Here is a 16122-nt window from a genome sequence, read left to right as displayed (position 1 = left end):
CTGTAGAAAAAGCAGGGCCTCCCTCCCTCACGGGTCATGGTGAGGGTCTGCCAGGGCCTGTGAGAACGAGCTCCCTGATGTGTAAAGTGGTTCTTGCTTGTCTGTCTATCTGTCCATCCGTCCTTCCCCACATGCACACCATCCAGTTCCCAGCCGGCTTCTTCAGAGGCTGGATGCGCCCTTTCTCTGCCGCCCCCACTCCAGCCCCCTGGGGATGAAGCACCTGGGGTGTGGACCGAGGTCAGGAAATGTCCGACTCGGTTTCCTAGTAACACACGAATGGCAGCTTGGTACCCTGCTTGGCGGCATCAGACAGCCCGGGGCCAGTGTGGCGCATCCGAGCCTGTCAGCAGCACTATTTTATGTCCGTCGTAAACACACAGGCTCACCAGGGGCAGAAAGCAGAGTTTGTTGGTTTTCTTTGATTTTCCGTGGGCGGCGGGGGCGACGGCCTCTGAGCAGCTGCCTTTCTGTAACAGAATCGGGGTAGGCGGGCGAGGCTGTTGGGCTGGGGCCTCGGGGTCTTGGACAGAAGGTGAAGGTGGCAGGTTTTGCTGTCCCTGGAGGACCGCAGCCGTGCACAGGGCCCCTGCTGGAAGATTTCAGGCTATTGTGAGGACAAAAATAATGGTCGGGATTTAGCATCTGTCAGCGCAGCTGACTCCCAGAAAACAGCGGTAGTGAGAGGATGAGACAGAGCAGGAAGGAAGGAGGGGTGGTCACTGGCCCGGGGTGGAGGGAGCTGGGCTTGGGCTCGGGTCTGACCTTGGAGGTCCATTCACATCTGGGCTTCCACATTCCTGCCTGGCCATGTCGGGCCTCCTCATGGGCCACCGGACAGAGAAGAATGACCCCTGAAACCCATGAAAGTGACACAGCTGAGCAGAAATTAAAGCAGCACCATCCCCCCCGTCCAACTTTCTAGTCTCCTAGGTTTTAAAAAAAATCTGTCATGTTTAATGCTGGCCACTCTGTGTGTTGAGCCCCGGCCCCTGTGCTCAATGCCGTCTCATTGAATGCACGCCTCCTTCTGCCCTCTGGGGTGATGGGCCACGCTCCCACTTATTGAGCACCTACTGTATGCTCAGCCTCTACTGGTCTTGTATGTGATGGCTGATCCTTGCAACTGTCCCCCTCCCATTGCAGATGGGGGAACTGAAGCTTAGGTTATCCTGCCCACAGTGACACAGCTAGAAACAGGAAGGTCTACAAAGACAACCCCAGTTTGCCTCACCGCCTCCCCTTCAGGGGCTCAGGAGCGAGAGTCAAGTTCCTGCCAACAAGAGACCCACTGCGGCCCGCCCGTTCCGAAGTGATGAGGATGGGCCAGCTCTGTGGACCAGACTCTGGTGTGGATGGGTGTGGAGTTTTTCCATGAAGTGTAGCCTCTGATGACACGGAGGCTCCACACACTTCTTTCTAGCCGAGACACTGATGTGAAAAGGATCAGTGTGTGACACGGCCACCTGCCGCACAGCTACGGGAGGTGATGTAATTGTGCCACGGAGATTCCGGAGCCACTTGCAGACATGGCAGGGCCTTTGGGGTGATTTTCAAGGACTGTGGGAGAGTGGGCTGGGTCCAGAGAAGCCACAACAGCCCGGTCCCTCCTCTGGGATTTTGTGGAGGGTCATGTGGGACTGGCTCTGGTTCCGTGTGCTGGGCCTTAGCTGAGTCTTCGTCAAGCTCATGTCTAGTGAGAACGCCGAGGTGAGGGTCCTTGCGCAATGGGACCCCCTCCCCTGTCACTGTCCCTCACTCCTAGGAGACTTCAAACCCCTCAGTGGATCTGAAGGGCCCATTCGTGGTGTTCCCCTCTCCCAACTCAGACCCTGAGGGTTCCCTCTTCCTCCCAGTGGGCAGCTGTGGCCCTCAGGTACACTGGGCCTGCTGGTCATGACGTAAGTGAAGCTGCCTTCCAGGTGACTAAGACTGGTCACGTGTCACCTCCCTGTGCCAGAAACTCGTTTATGGAGATGGCAGCTTTGCCAAGAAGCCAGGTAGCAGTGGCATTTCCACGTCAGTGATGGCCAAAGGAAAGGAGCTATTGGGGAGCAGAGCTTGTTACCCCCCAGTAGCATCTGCCACTAGGATGTGTTCCGTACCTGGGAGATTTCCTGGTGCCAGGATTCAGATGCAGCTGCTGCCTGGTCAGTCTCCCCACTTAGACTGTGAGGGCGTTGGGACAGATGGCCATTGTCCCCTCTGTCCCAAGGACCCAACATGTTTCTCATGCAGAATTGGTCGTAGGAGAACTGTGGGTTAAACCCATTAAATCTGGTAGGTTTTTATCTTAATTACTAAGTTGATATATTATTAACTTTTTTTATCAAATACGTTTGATTTTATTTTCCTAATTTAATTTTATTTTAAAGAAAACACTTCTTTACTGTTCCCTTTATTTCTCCCTCTCTCATAATTTAGAATATGTGTGTCATGAAATCTCAGTTTCACTGTTTTAGAATTTCAAAAGACACGCGGGAAGCTGCCTCTCCCAGTGTTCATTGACCAGAATACAGATGGTTGGGAGAGGACTTTTGACGAGTGAGAAGTGCCATCCGTGTAGCCAGGCCGACGGCCAGTGCTCTGGGCTCCACAAGGAGGGCCTGGTAGGAAGGGAGCCTAAGGGTGTGACAGGCAGAACTGGGTGACCTCAGGTTCCACGCCCTCAGTGTCATCAGGCTTCGGATAACTGACATTGGACGGAAGGGAGAGAAGAGATGTTGTCTGCATGTTTAAGGTGATTCTGTCCCAGACAAAGATTCCCAAATACAGCTTCTCCTCTCGTGTTTTTGGTTGCTCACGCTTTTTTTTTTTTGAAATGGAGTCTCGCTCTGTCGCCCAAGCTGGAGTGCAGTGGTACTGTCTTGGCTTCCTGCAAGCTCCGCCTCCTGGGTTCACGCCATTCTCCTGCCTCAGCCTCCCGAGTAGCTGGGACTTCAGGCGCCCGCCACCACACCCAGCTCATTTTTTGGTATTTTTTAAAATAGAGACGGGGTTTCACCGTGTTTGCCAGGATGGTCTGGATCTCCTGACCTTGTGATCCGCCCGCCTCGGCCTCCCAAAGTGCTGGGATTACAGACGTGAGGTTGCTCACTTTTAACCTCGGTGCCCCGGGCGAATGACAAGAGGTTAATGGGAAGTGGTGCATGAAGAATGAGCCTGTATGAAGGAATGTTCCTCATAGTCATGGATTAAAGAAAGGAAAACACCACAGGTGTGGCTGGGCGCGGTGGCTCATGCCTGTAATCCCAGCACTTTTGGAGGCCAAGGCGGGCGCATTGCTTGAGGCCAGGAGTTTGAGACCAGCCTGACCAACGTGGTGAAACCCCGTCCTCTTTGAAAAATAAAACAATCAGCTGGGCATCGTGGTGAGTGCCTGTAATCCCAGCTACTCAGGAGGCTGAGTATCGCTCATAGCATCTCGGGTCCAAGAAAGAAATCACCAAACTCAATAAACAAGAGAAAGTGAGTCATGCTCAGAAAAGAAAAGTCAATGGAAGCCAACCTTCAGATGACCCAGATGTTGCAATTGGCTTCTTCCAAGAAGCATAACCAGTGGGATCTCTGTAGATGGCTGAGGGGATTTATTATGGGAATTGGCTTTCGCAATTAACGGAGGCCAGAAAGTCCCGCCATATGCTGCCTGCAAGCTGGAGACCCAGGAAAACTTAAGTCTGAGTCCAAAGGTCAGAGAACCAGGGAGCCAGTGATGTATCAGCCTAGGGCCAAAGGCCTGAGTCCTGGTACGGGGTGGGCAGGCGCTGGTGTATGTTCTGGAGTCTGAAGATCTGACAACCAGGAGGAGTTCCGATGTCAGAGGGCAGGAAACGATGGATGTCTCAACTTCAGAAGAGAACAAGTTCGTCACCTTCCACCCTTTTTTTTTTTTTTTTTTTTGAAACAGAGTCTCGCTCTGTCGCCCAGGCTGGAGTGCAGTGGCGCAATCTCGGCTCACTGCAAGCTCCGCCTCCTGGGTTCACGCCATTCTCCTGCCTCAGCCTCCTGAGTAGCTGGGACTACAGGTGCCTGCCACCACGCCCGGCTAACTTTTTGTATTTTTCTTAGTGGAGACGGGGTTTCACCATGTTAGCCAGGGTGGTCTCGATCTCCTGACCTCGTGATCTGCCCACCTCGGCCTCCCAAAGTGCCGAGATTACAGGCGTGAGCCACCGCACCCGGCTGCCCTCCGTCTTTTTTGTTCTACTTGTGCCCTCAATGGAGTGGATGACACCCATCCGCATTGGTGAGGGTGAATCTTTACTTGGTCTTCTGATTCAAATGTCAATCTCTTCAGGAAACCCCTTCACAGACACACCTAGAAATAACGCTTCACCAGCTCTCTGGGGAGTCCTTAGCCCAGTCAAATTCACATACAAAATCAGCCATCACAGCAGCTGTTATAAATAGGGTCAAGGACTTAGAGGAAAACGTATGATGAATGAATGAACAGATGAGGAGCCTCAGCAGGGAAATAGAAACTACCGAAAACTGGCAAATGGAAATTCTCAAACTGAAAAGCACAATATCTGAAATGAACAATCGCTGCACACGGCACAGGGAAGAGTTGTTTAACTTGAAGATAGTCCAGTGGAAGTCACGTACTTTATTATTTTATTTTTTATTTATTTTATTTTTTAAAATTTCATTTTATTATTATTTTTTTGAGACAGAGTCTCGCTCTGTCACCCAGGCTGGAGTGCAGTGGTGCGATCTCGGCTCACTGCAAGCTCCGCCTCCCAGGTTCACGCCATTCTCCTGCCTCAGCCTCCCCAGTAGCTGGGACTATAGGCGCCCGCCACTGTGCTGGCTAATTTTTTTGTATTTTTAGTAAAGATGGAGTTTCACCGTAGTCTCAATCTCCTGACATTGTGATCCACCCGCCTCGGCCTCCCAAAGTGCTGGGATTACAGGCATGAGCCACTGTACCTGGCCTACTTTTTATTTTTTTGAAACAGAGTTTTGCTCTTGTCTCCCAGGCTGGAGTGCAGTGGTGCAATCTCGGCTCACTGCAAGCTCCTCCTCCCAGGCTCAAGCAATTCTCCTGTCTCAGTCTCCCAAGTAGCTGGGATTACAGGAGCTCACCACTACACCCAGCTAAGTTTTGTATTCTTAGTAGAGAAGGGGTTTCACCACGTTGGCTAGGCTGGCCTCAAACTCCTGACCTCAGGTGATCATCCCATCTCAGCCTCCCAAACTGCTGGGATTACGGGTGTGCGCCACCACGCCAGGCTGGAAATTACACACTTTGAATAACAGGGAGGAAGGAAGCCTGGAGAGAAGGGGCAGAGCCTGAGACATGTGGGACGATGTCAGGACGTCCAACACCAGTCTCAGTCTCAGAAGAGGAAGAATGAAGGAAGCAGAATAAACGCTGAAAAAGAAAAGGCCCAATACTTCCTAAATTCCAAAGCCTCTGTCGTAATACTACAAAATGTCTCTGAGAGAAATTAAGGAAGACTTAAATAAAGTGTATACTATGTTTGTGGATTGGAAGGTGTTATCGTTAAGATGTCGGGTCTCCCCAAATTAAACTGTAGACTCAGTACAGTGTCTGTCATGATCCCAGCAGACATTTTTTAAAAATTGACAAGACGGTTGTACAGTTTACGTGGAAATGCAGAGGGCCTTGGAATAGCTTAATCAGTCTTGTAGAAGAACAAAGTCAGGAGATTGACATTACTTGGTTTCAAGAGTTTCTATGAAACCTATTGAGACGGAGGTGTTAGCGTAGAGATAGACAAATAGACTGATGGAAAAGAGTAGTTTTTGCAAAATAGACTCACCCTTATTTGGCTAATTGGTTTTTGACAGAGATCCAAGCAATCTAATAGCAAGGTTTTTGTTTGTTTTCTTTCTTTTTTTTTTTTTTTTTTTTTTGAGACAGAGTCTCACTCTGTGGCCCAGGCTGGAGTGCTGTGGCTGGATCTCAGCTCACTGTAAGCTCCGCCCCCCGGGTTTACACCATTCTCCTGCCTCAGCCTCCCGAGCAGCTGGGACTACAGGCGCCCGCCACCTCACCCAGCTAGTTTTTTGTATTTTTTAGTAGAGACGGGGTTTCACCATGTTAGCCAGGATGGTCTCCATCTTCTGACCTCGTGATCTGCCCGTCTCGGCCTCCCAAAGTGCTGGGATTACAGGCTTGAGCCACCGCGCCCGGCCTGTTTGTTTTCTGAGAGTCAGGGTCTCACTCTGTTGCCCAGGTTGGAGTGCAGTGGCACGATCATAACTTACTGCAGCCTCAATCTCCTGGACTCAAGCAATCCTCCTTCCTCAGCCTCCTTAGTAGCTGGGAGAACAGGCATGAGCCACCATGCCCTGCTCGAAAAAGAGAAGTTTTGAGAAATTGTTCTGGAACATGTGGTTACTCCTATGGGAAAAAAGTGAACCCTACTTCATACCACGCACCCAAATTAACTGGAGATGAATCAGAGACCTAAATGTAATAGCTAAAACTATGCAGCTCCTGTAAGAAAATATACCGTGATTGAAAGACAGCAAAGATTTCTTAGACAAGACGCGAGGATTTCTTCGGACACAGGACAGAGCCAGGATGCGACTGAAGAAAGATGTGATAAATTAGGTTTTATTAAATTAAAGGTGAATGCTTGAATATCATTAAGAAAATGAAAAGCCGAGCTAGAGACTGGGGGAAGAATCACAAAACTTATCTGTATCCAGAATACGTAAAGAACTCACTGAATTCAGTAAGAAGACGGACAACCAAATTTTAGAAATGGACAAAAGCCTTGAACAGACGCTTCACAAAGGAAGGTAGACAGTAAGGACACAGAAGATCCCTCGGCAGCGTTAGCCATCAGGAAAGTGCCAAATAGAACCACAATTCTGTTTCACTCCACAGGCACTCTGGGGGCTGGATGGAAAAAGACTGGCAACAGCAGAAGCTGACCAGGATGTGGAGCAGCTGGGGCTGGTGAGCGCTGCTGGCTGGGGGTGTGGAATGCACCCACTTTAGAAAACCATTTGTCAGCTGTTTATGAGGTTCAGTCTAGACCTTCTCGTTGACCAGCAGTTCCACTCCTAGTGGAATTTAGTTTCCAAAGGAAAAGCCTGTGTAACCCCCCCGCCACCACACATGTGCGCGCGCGCGCGCACACACACACACACAACTTGAATGCTCATATAACAGATTTTATTCACAATAACCAAAAACTTGGAGGCAACCCAAATGTCCGTCAAGAAGGAGAATGGGTAACCTGTTGTTATTCATGCTGTGGATTATTACTCGGCAGTAAACAGGAATGAGCTGCAGATGTGGGCAAGTCGGAACGGATGTCTCAAAGACCCGATGTTGAGGAAAAGAAGCCAGGCACGAAAACTAATGCATGACGCCATTGACATTCTACTGCAGACAAGGCTCGTCTGTGGTGAAGAACAGTCAGAAGGGTGGTTGCTCGGGGCAGGAAGGAGATTGATGGGCAAGGGCAGGAGCTCCGGTGAGATGAAAGTGCTCTCTGGCCGGGCGCGGTGGCTCAAGTCTGTAATCCCAGCACTTTGGGAGGCCGAGACGGGCGGATCACGAGGTCAGGAGATCGAGACCATCCTGGCCTTAGTGAAACCCCGTCTCTACTAAACATATACAAAAAACTAGCCGGGCGAGGTGGTGGGCACCTGTAGTCCCAGCCACTTGGGAGGCTGAGGCAGGAGAATGGCGTGAACCCGGGAGGCGGAGCTTGCAGTGAGCCGAGATCCGGCCACTGCACTCCAGCCTGGGCTACAGAGCCAGACTCCGTCTCAAAAAAAATAAAATGAAAAGAAAGTGCTCTCTGATGTGGGAGGACATGAGTGACCCAGGTGTATCCACTTGTCAGAAAGTTCCCACTAAGGGTGTATTTTGATCCTTAAAAAGCTTAGCAAAAATATTGTGAGAACCCTATGCCTGCCATTTCTTACCAAGCTTGAGATGCAGCAGGTGCTTCATAGATGTGGACTTGTACCTAGATCCCAGCGTGACAGTTCTGACTAGGCCAGGGAAGAGGGAGGTGGGCGGGGGACTCTGCCTTTCACACCCCGTTTCTAGGTCCACCCGGGCTTCAAAGCATCTTTCGAGTCTCATCTGTTCCGGAAGATTCTGACCATCCCAGCCTTCCCCGTCCTCTCCCTCCTTAATATGTTTGGGCTCGGGATGGAGCTCGTGCCTCCTGCATCCCGGGATCGTGGATTGTATCCTGTATTTCCCGGAATACGCTCAGGCCTTGTGAGAGCCAGGCACGTCATTGAGAACTCAGTAAATGGCAGTGCTAGGCAGTGCGGTGGGAGGCACGAGCGAAGGATGTGTGTCCATGACATCCGAGAGACCTGCAGCAGCCTGGGCTGGGTTTCCCGTCTGCACCGTGACAAGCCTGGAGCTCCTGCGGGGGAGGAAACACGTTGCATGTCGTCAGCAGCCGGTTCTGGTCGACCCGTGATGGAGGCGGCACGGGGTCCTTTATGAACAGGCTCCTGAGTGGTTGTGGGGAGCCCTGGGCTCTGTTGGGACGCCCCACCGTGGGGCCATTTGCCATCCCTGCACGGGATGTCCTCCAGGCCCCTGTCCAGGTCCGGCTTGCAGCCTTTTTTGATCCATGTCATCAGCTCTTGCAGCATTTAACAGCCAACCCCCCTCCTTCCACCTGGCTTGTTGGAGAAAAGCCGACGTCTGTCTCTAGACAGTCTGAGTGGCCTCATCTGCCCTGGAGTTGTCTCGTTCAGCAGCCTGGAAGCTTCCCCGTCTCGCCTTGCCTCCAACTGTCAAGAGTTCTCCCGCCAGCCTCACTCTGCCGTGTGACGGAAACGTGGGGTGGCTGGCAGCCGCTGAGAACAGCCCCTGCCGTCACTTTTGCCTGCGTCCCTGGTAGCCTGGCAGGCAGAGGAGTGGGGGCTGTTTCCTTGGGGACAGCATCTGGAGAGGAGGGGAGGTGATTTGTGTCATCACAGGTGACAGTTTCTAAGGCAGGTGCTGGAGCTGGCTGGGGACGGACCTTTGAGATGGGTTAGTAAGAAAACCTGTGAGTTCACAAGCACCCTTCCTGCCTTCATGTCTGTTCCCAGGGCAGCGTCTGTCACCAGATTGCGGGCCCAGCCCGTCTGACGGCTGCCTTCGCCCTGGCTTCAGTTCTCCCGCACGGCTGAGCAACACCCAGACGGACCTCTCACGGTGGAGGGCGGGCAGGGAGAGGAGAGCACAGTGATCGAGTGCCATAGCCCTGCCCCTTGCTGACCGTTTAACCTCAGTGTGTTTGTTTTAATTTGCACAATGGCTACAGTGCTGTCTGCCTCCAAGGATTCTGTGAGGCCCAAAAGAATAACTGTTTTTCTACAGGTGCTGGCACACACAGGGGCTTGCCCATGGGTACGTGGCTCTTTGAATGCTGGTTGGAGGGTTCCATCAGCCTGGTCTGTCCCAGGGCCATCTGCCCTCTGCCAGCTTTGCTCCTCTGGCCGGCTTTCAGCCGCCTCACTCACACCTGTAGTGGTGCAGAAAATGAAGGACCCGGAGTGACAGCTTCCTCTGCCTCCTTTGCCCACCTGCCTGCGGGAGGCTCCACAAGGCAGGAGCTGGGCTCGCCCCCAGCTTCCCCTCTAGAGAGGCACAGATGCTTCGCCCACAGACGGACGCCGTGTGGCAGGTGCATTGCAGCGTGTCCTCCAGGGAAGGTGCTGAGGGCCTTCCTCGAATGCACACGTGCCCTCCCTCTCTCAAGCAGACCTTGAATGGTCCTCCCCAACCCAAGCCTTAAAAGGCGACAGCTGATATTCAAAGGCCAGGTTCGGGATGAGGCCATGGCATACGGCGTGGCCGGGGACCCTGTTCCTGAGTGCCACAGGGATGGTTCCTGCCCCGGCTTCCGTCCCTGCCTCGCCTCCCTGTGTGCCGGTCATGGTGGCAGTGGAAGGGGGTGCTCTGCATTTATTTCCGTCCTTCTCGCAGTGAACTCTGCCGCCCACTTTGAGCCCAGGCTGTGAGATGCGTCCTTGTGCAGGGGTGAGGGCTTGCAGGGCTGAACACACCACCGGTCTGGGCCTGGGATGACTCCTGCCCCTCCGCCCCCAGGTGCAGTGAGCCCCCAGCGGGGCCTGTGGGAACGGGGTGGTTGGATTGGCTCAGGTGCTGATTCAATGAGAGACTTGCCGAGCCCCAGCAGGTCAGGTGTGGAGCTTCAGGAGAGCTGAGGAAGCCCAGTGTGGGGAGGGGCCAGGCTCATCTGCTGCCACTCACAGAGTCACTGGAAATGTAGCCAAGGAGCTGCATCTAGGACACGGGCGCCTGCGAGTCCAGATCACAGGCCAAGTGGCGATCCTGGTGGGTGTCTTGGAGGAGGCAGCCTGCGAACTGAGTCCTGCAAGCGGACGGGTGGCTTGTTGGAGTAGGACCGTGAGCTAAAACAAAGCTTTATCGTATTAGACTTTGGTGGGAGTTTCTTTGGCTCTGGTTTCAGAAGGCAAATGACAAACGCCGGGTCACCCTCCAAGTACCTGGAACATTTGCACCTTGGCTCCAAGGACTGGAAGAGCCAGGGCTGAGCTGGAAGCACTCCGGGCTCCAGGTCACAGCCTTGGGCTGGGGGAGAGAGGCTTCTGGTCTGGAGGCAGGAGCTGGGTGCTCCTGTCAGGTAGGGTTGGGAAGATTCTGGTGAGGGCAGGGGTCCTGCCCCTGGACCTCTGGCCTGTGTCCCCAGCATTTACCAAAGGGCTGGAGAAGTGGGGGCTTTGTCCTGGCAGATCCCTCTGAAATGCACATTGTGGAGGCAGCAGGCAGAGCCCTGGGGGATGCTCCCTGCGCTGCCCGGTTCACACCCACAGAAGCCCTGCTGGTGGGGCCCACCCCACTTTGTAGACTGAGGCCCTGGGCAGGTGACCTCACTGTGGCCCCAGCTGCCTGCGTCCCTCATGGACCCTCGTGCTCTGCGGCTCCCCGGTCAGGGTGGTGGGAGCCTCCCCTCCCCTCTAACCTGCCTCCTCCTATACAGCGAGCATGACCTGGGGGAGGACATCTACGACTGCGTCCCGTGTGAGGATGGAGGGGATGACATCTACGAGGACATCATCAAGGTGGAGGTGCAGCAGCCCATGGTGAGCCCTGCCCCACTCCTCCCCTCCCTTTCCCTCCCCTCCCTTTCCCTCCCCTCCTCTCCCCTCCCCTCCCCTCCTCTCCCCTCCCTTCCCTTCTTCTCCCCTCCCCTCCCCGCCCCTCCTGTCCTCTCCCCTCCTCTCACCTCCCCTTCCACTCCCCTCCCCTCCTCTCCCCTCCTCTCCCCTTCTCACCCCTTCCCTCCTCTCCCCTCCCCTCCTCTTCCCTCCCTTCCCCTTCCCTCTTCTCCCCTCCCCTCCCCTCCTCTCCTCTTCCCTTCCTTCCTCTTCCCTCTTCTCCCTCCCCTCCCCTCCTCTCCTCTTCCCTTCCTTCTCCTTCCCTCTTCTCCCCTCCCCTCCCCTTTCCTCCTCTCCCCTCCCCTTTCCTCCTCTCCCCTCCTCTTTCCTCCTCTCCCCTCCCCTCCCCTCCCCTCCTCTCCTCTCCCCTTCCTTTCCCTCCCCTCCTCTCCTCTTCCCTCCCATCCCCTCCACCCCCTCCCCTCCCCTCCCCCCTCCTCTCTTCTCCCCTTCCTTCCCCTTCGGTCCTCTCCCCTCTCCTGCTTTCCCCTCCCCTCCTCTCCTCTCCTCTCCCCTCCCCTCCCCTCCTCTCCCTTCCCCTCCCCTCCCCTCCTCTCCCCTCCCCTCCTCTCCCCTCTCCTCCTCTCCTCTCCGCTCCCTTCCCTTGCAGAGCAGCCTGGCCCTTGCTTAACACAATACTGAGCTGTCCCCATGTCTGAGCCACCGAGGGGGGGCTCCTCTGGTTGCCGGGGGACGTCCAGAGAGTGCACCCCTTGGTCCTTCCCAGTCCCCTCGGGGCTCCTCCAAGGAGCAACCTTGGAAACCCTCAGTGACTCCTGGTCCGCTCTGTGCCCTTCCTCTCTATGGAGATGTTCTCAGGTGCCCCAGAGGTGACACCACCACTGTCGTGACCCCCGCCCGTGTTGGCATGGGATTCTTCTTCCAAGGGTTTGCAGGACCCTCAGTCCTTCCTGCCCAGGGAGCCTTAAGATAGTAACTTGGCTCGCGGTCTAAAGCACGCATCATTTTCCCCCTTTGTGTGGAGAGTGATGAGACCAATATTGGCCCAATTAGCCAGCTGTGCGTCTTTTATGTGTGGAGGATGTTTATTTCCCTGCAGGCAGTGGCGAATAATCTCTCGGATGCCAGTTTCCTCCGCGTGGGTTTATTGCCAGCAGCTGCTGTGTGGAAGGTGGGGATCCAGCAGAGCTGGAATGGGGAGACAGGGACCTGGTGGGGCAGGTCACAGGCCCTCGGACCCGCAGGCTCCCGAGAGTGGGCAGGATGCCACTTGCCAACCGTGCAGGCTTTTGATGCCACTGGCTTTCCCCGAAGAAATGGGAAGTTTCTCAAAAAGCTGATCTCAGTGTTTTCTTTTAGTGTAGGAGGAGCCAGCTGGTGGTGGAGAGGCAGAAAGCCGGGGAAACAGATCCCTAAAGAGGCCTTGCCCGGAGGCCTTGCCCGCTCTGCTGGCATGCTGCTGGGAGAGATAGGCAGGTGCAGGGCTGGGGGTCTCACAGCCCCCAAACTGACTCAAGAGCAGGTTTCTCTGCTTGTCCCTGAAGGGCCTTGAGCTGAGTTTCGTTCCCCGCCATTACCGGGGGGTCTCCCCCGAGGGGTGATGGCCCTTTGTGAAGGCAGCAGGGCCTCCAGTTTGCCTTCCTGGGGAGCCTGGCTGGGCAGCTGTTAGGGCTGGAAGGCTGGGCCATGGCCCTGCTGCTGGGGGCTCCCCTCACCTCCCCAGAGCTGGCCTGAGAGGTCCCAAGGTGGCCGGCGAGCCGTCTGGACTTGGGAATGAGCTCTGACTGGTCAAGGCCGGTTCCCCCCCGAAGTCGTTTGAAAGCTGGGCATCCTGCGGGTAAACTTCAGCAGGTGGTTGCATTGCCTGTGAGGTTGTGTGGGGGATCCTGGCCCTGGATCATGCAGGCCCTCTCTCTCGAGACCCCCATCCATGCCTGGCGAGAGTGGGTGCTCCCTGGAGCCTGCTGCTGTCCCTGGTCTGAAGAGGTCTCAGACCTCTTTGAGAAAACATGTGAAGGGACATAGAGTGTCCACAGAACCTTCCAGGCTGGGTAACAGCGTTGCCTGTGTCTGGGGTGGAAGGCACCCTGCTGTCAGGCTCTGCATAGTGTCCTCGTGCCCAGCGCTGGTCCCGCTGGTCTTGAGCTGTCCAGTCTATCCAGGCAGGTGCTGGGGGCAAGGGGCAGTTCCTGCTTCCTACCAGGGTCCTCTGAGATAAAACAACTGCTTCCGTGTCCTTCCCTGTCATGTCTGGAGCTCTCTGAACAGCCCCAGTAGAAGGTAATAGAGATGGTGACTTTCCCAAAGGAAGATAAAGCCAGAGGATGGCAGGTGCCACTTCCAGAGCCTGGGTAGGGGGTCTGCTGTGGAGGCTCTGGCCCCTGAGCCGTCACCCTGCCCAGCTGGGCAGCACGAGGGGCTGTGATGTGGCTTCGGGTCTGTTGGCTGGTTGTGGGGTGGTGTTCCTGATGTCCCAGGCCCAGGTTGCAAGGACAGTGTGGGCCCTGCTAACTGGCGCTGTTTCTGGTTTCTTTCTCCACGCTTGCAGATTAGATACATGCAGGTGAGTGGCCCGGAAGGGGAGGTTGGGGGCGTCCTGCCTGCGCCGTCTTCTTGACCTTTCGTGGAGGTCTCAGACCTCTCTAGAAAACTCAGGACTCTGCCCCCAGGGAGACACGGTCAGGCACACGTGACTTCAGGCATCACAGACCCTTGGCACCCCCGTGGTCCTGTACCCCATCTTGCATGTTGCCTTAGAGATCTGCAGCCTGGCAGACCCCAAGGGGACCCTTGGGGATTTCTTGAAGGATGATGATGGTCTTAGGGCTGACACAAGTGCTGTGGGTCTCAGCACCATTTCTCCAGAGCCTTCTGACAGGTGTGGCTCACCCAGCCTAACAGAACCTTCAAGATAGTGTTGGGAAAATCCCCCACTGCCCCACAGTGACCCCACCTGTCACCTCACCCTGGACCACTGTCCAGGCAACCTCTCAACAGTCCTGCCCCGGCCACATTCCACCAGAGGTGGGGGCAGGCCCTGCTCTGGAGGAGGCCCCAGGGACCCTGCTGGTGGAGGAGGGGTCATCTCAGGCCCCCTGGCTAGAAACCAGTGGACACTTGGGGGAAGAGTCCAGCCTGCAGGTGGCTGGTGCTGAGACGCGCAGTGTCTCAGTGGATGTGGTCTGCGTGGAGCCACGCGCACAGTCTGCTGTATAGGGAGGACTTATGCACGCAGTAGGTGCCTTAGCAACTCACTCCTGCTCCTTTGCGGGAGGGGATAGCTTCTGCGGCCCTCACCCCAGTCTGGTGAAGAATTGAGATTCAGAATCAGAGGAGTAGGAGCCTGGGATTGCAGAAGCCTCTGCCTCCATGCCTTCCTTGGCACCGTCCCCATGTCATGTCCCCTCCCCGTGCCTCAGTTTCTTCATCTGCAAGATGGATGCGAAGGGGTTGGCCCTCTCTGTCACCCATCCGGCTGCAGCACTGCACACTCAGTGACCTCGTGGGCAAACCCGAGGAAGTGTCCTTGTGTGCGGAGGTGTCCGGGTGTCACGGTGCAGACGTGCAGGTGGCGGGTGCCTGGGCTCATGGGGTCCTGCTGACATGCTGACACCCCGTTCCCTCCTCTAGAAAATGAGCATGACTGAGGATGACAAGAGGAACTGCTGCCTGCTGGAGATCCAGGAGACCGAGGCCAAGTACTACCGCACCCTGGAGGACATAGAGAAGGTGAGGGCGGGCGGTGGCTGCCGGAAAACGGCAGCGGCCACTGTGGTCACTGCCGGGCCACCCATCCCCTGGGAGTGCATTCCGGAGGCAGGGCCACAGGGCCTCTCTGACAGGCGAAGGAGATCTGGTGGCCCTCCCAGCTCTGCCTCCAGGTATCCCCTGCCCAAAAGGAGGGTGCCTTGTCCTTTGCTCTGCAACCCCTGAAGCCCCAGCGTGCACCTGTCCCTGCCCCTCCTCCGAGCCTGATCGGGGTGGGATTACGGCTTCAGCTCCTGAACGTTGCTCTGAGGCAGGCGCTGAGCTAGCTCCTCATGTATTCCCCCCGACCCCACCTAGAGCTGCTCCCCAGCCTCTCCCCCCTCGGCCTCTCCCTCTGTAAAATGGAAGAAAGCTCCCATGGGGAGCTGGGAGTGTCCTGCACAAGGCATGTTCGGGCCTAGTGACCAGAGCTGCAGACTCCAAGCTCCTTGCCCAGCTGTTCCACTCTGGTGCATCTGAGTCCTCTCCCGCTGGCCTGCTGAGCTCCTAGAGGGCTGAGGATGGGCCTTCACCTGCCCTACCCAACTCGGGCCTCCTGTAGGCACCTGATCGGCCTGGCTCTGGGACATTTCCCTGGCACTTCTGAGTCTTCATTGCCAACTGCTAGTGTTTACTGGGGAGAAAAACCAACCTTGTTTTAAGCTGGAGTCTCATTTCTACCCTCCGGTTGTGGTGTGGGGTCCAGGGTGGCCGTGGTGCCTCCAGCCAGGAGACCTGGTCTGCCTCCTTTGACCCAGGCTGGCCTTGCTCCATCTGGGTCCCCTCCATCTGCTGCCCCACCCTCTGGTCCTTGGCCAGCGGCCTTTCTGCACCACACATTTGTACATCCTGGCCCAGGTCCTTCCTGCTCCCTTGAAGCCCTGCTCATGCCCTGGCAGAGTCCCGCCCCTTCCGAGAATCCTGGCTCTGAGATCAGCCTCTGCTGGGGTCCTGCCGGCCTCTGCGTCCCTCCACGGCTGAGTGCTGCCTCAGAAACAGGAGGGCTCTTGGGGTCTGTCTCCACCCTGCCTGGGGCTGCCACCTGGGTGTGTTTGCTTGGACGATGCTCTCTGCGTCACGGGGTGGCCAAGGAGTGGTCCCGCAGCTGGGCCCAGAGGATGCCTGCAGAGCTGCTGGCCACCCTGACCAGGAGCCACTCGGGGAGCAGGAGAGGAGAGGGCAGCAGGGCCTCCCCGGGCCTCCAGAGCAGGGTTGGCAGCCTCACACATCCTCGTTTTCACTTCACATCCCACCTGAGGCTGGGAC

The 16122-nt window shown here is 55.8% G+C and overlaps 1 protein-coding gene across 2 annotated transcripts in view; it reads left to right on the top strand.

Moving 5' to 3' along the window:
- The window catches only part of VAV2 (vav guanine nucleotide exchange factor 2), a 235677-nt gene that overhangs the window by 172417 nt on the left and 47138 nt on the right, over positions 1-16122 (top strand). For both annotated transcript variants that reach the window (XM_073022082.1, XM_073022081.1), the window contains exons 5-6: positions 10971-11073; positions 14740-14838. In XM_073022082.1, coding sequence (XP_072878183.1) covers positions 10971-11073; positions 14740-14838 — 202 coding nt within the window. The remainder of the gene's footprint in view (positions 1-10970; positions 11074-14739; positions 14839-16122) is intronic.

This window comes from Chlorocebus sabaeus, chromosome 12 (assembly GCF_047675955.1).
Source record: "Chlorocebus sabaeus isolate Y175 chromosome 12, mChlSab1.0.hap1, whole genome shotgun sequence".
Classification (NCBI taxonomy): domain Eukaryota; kingdom Metazoa; phylum Chordata; class Mammalia; order Primates; family Cercopithecidae; genus Chlorocebus; species Chlorocebus sabaeus.
The sequence above is the reverse complement of the archived record's forward strand: the minus strand, read 5'-3'. Positions and strand labels throughout refer to the sequence as shown.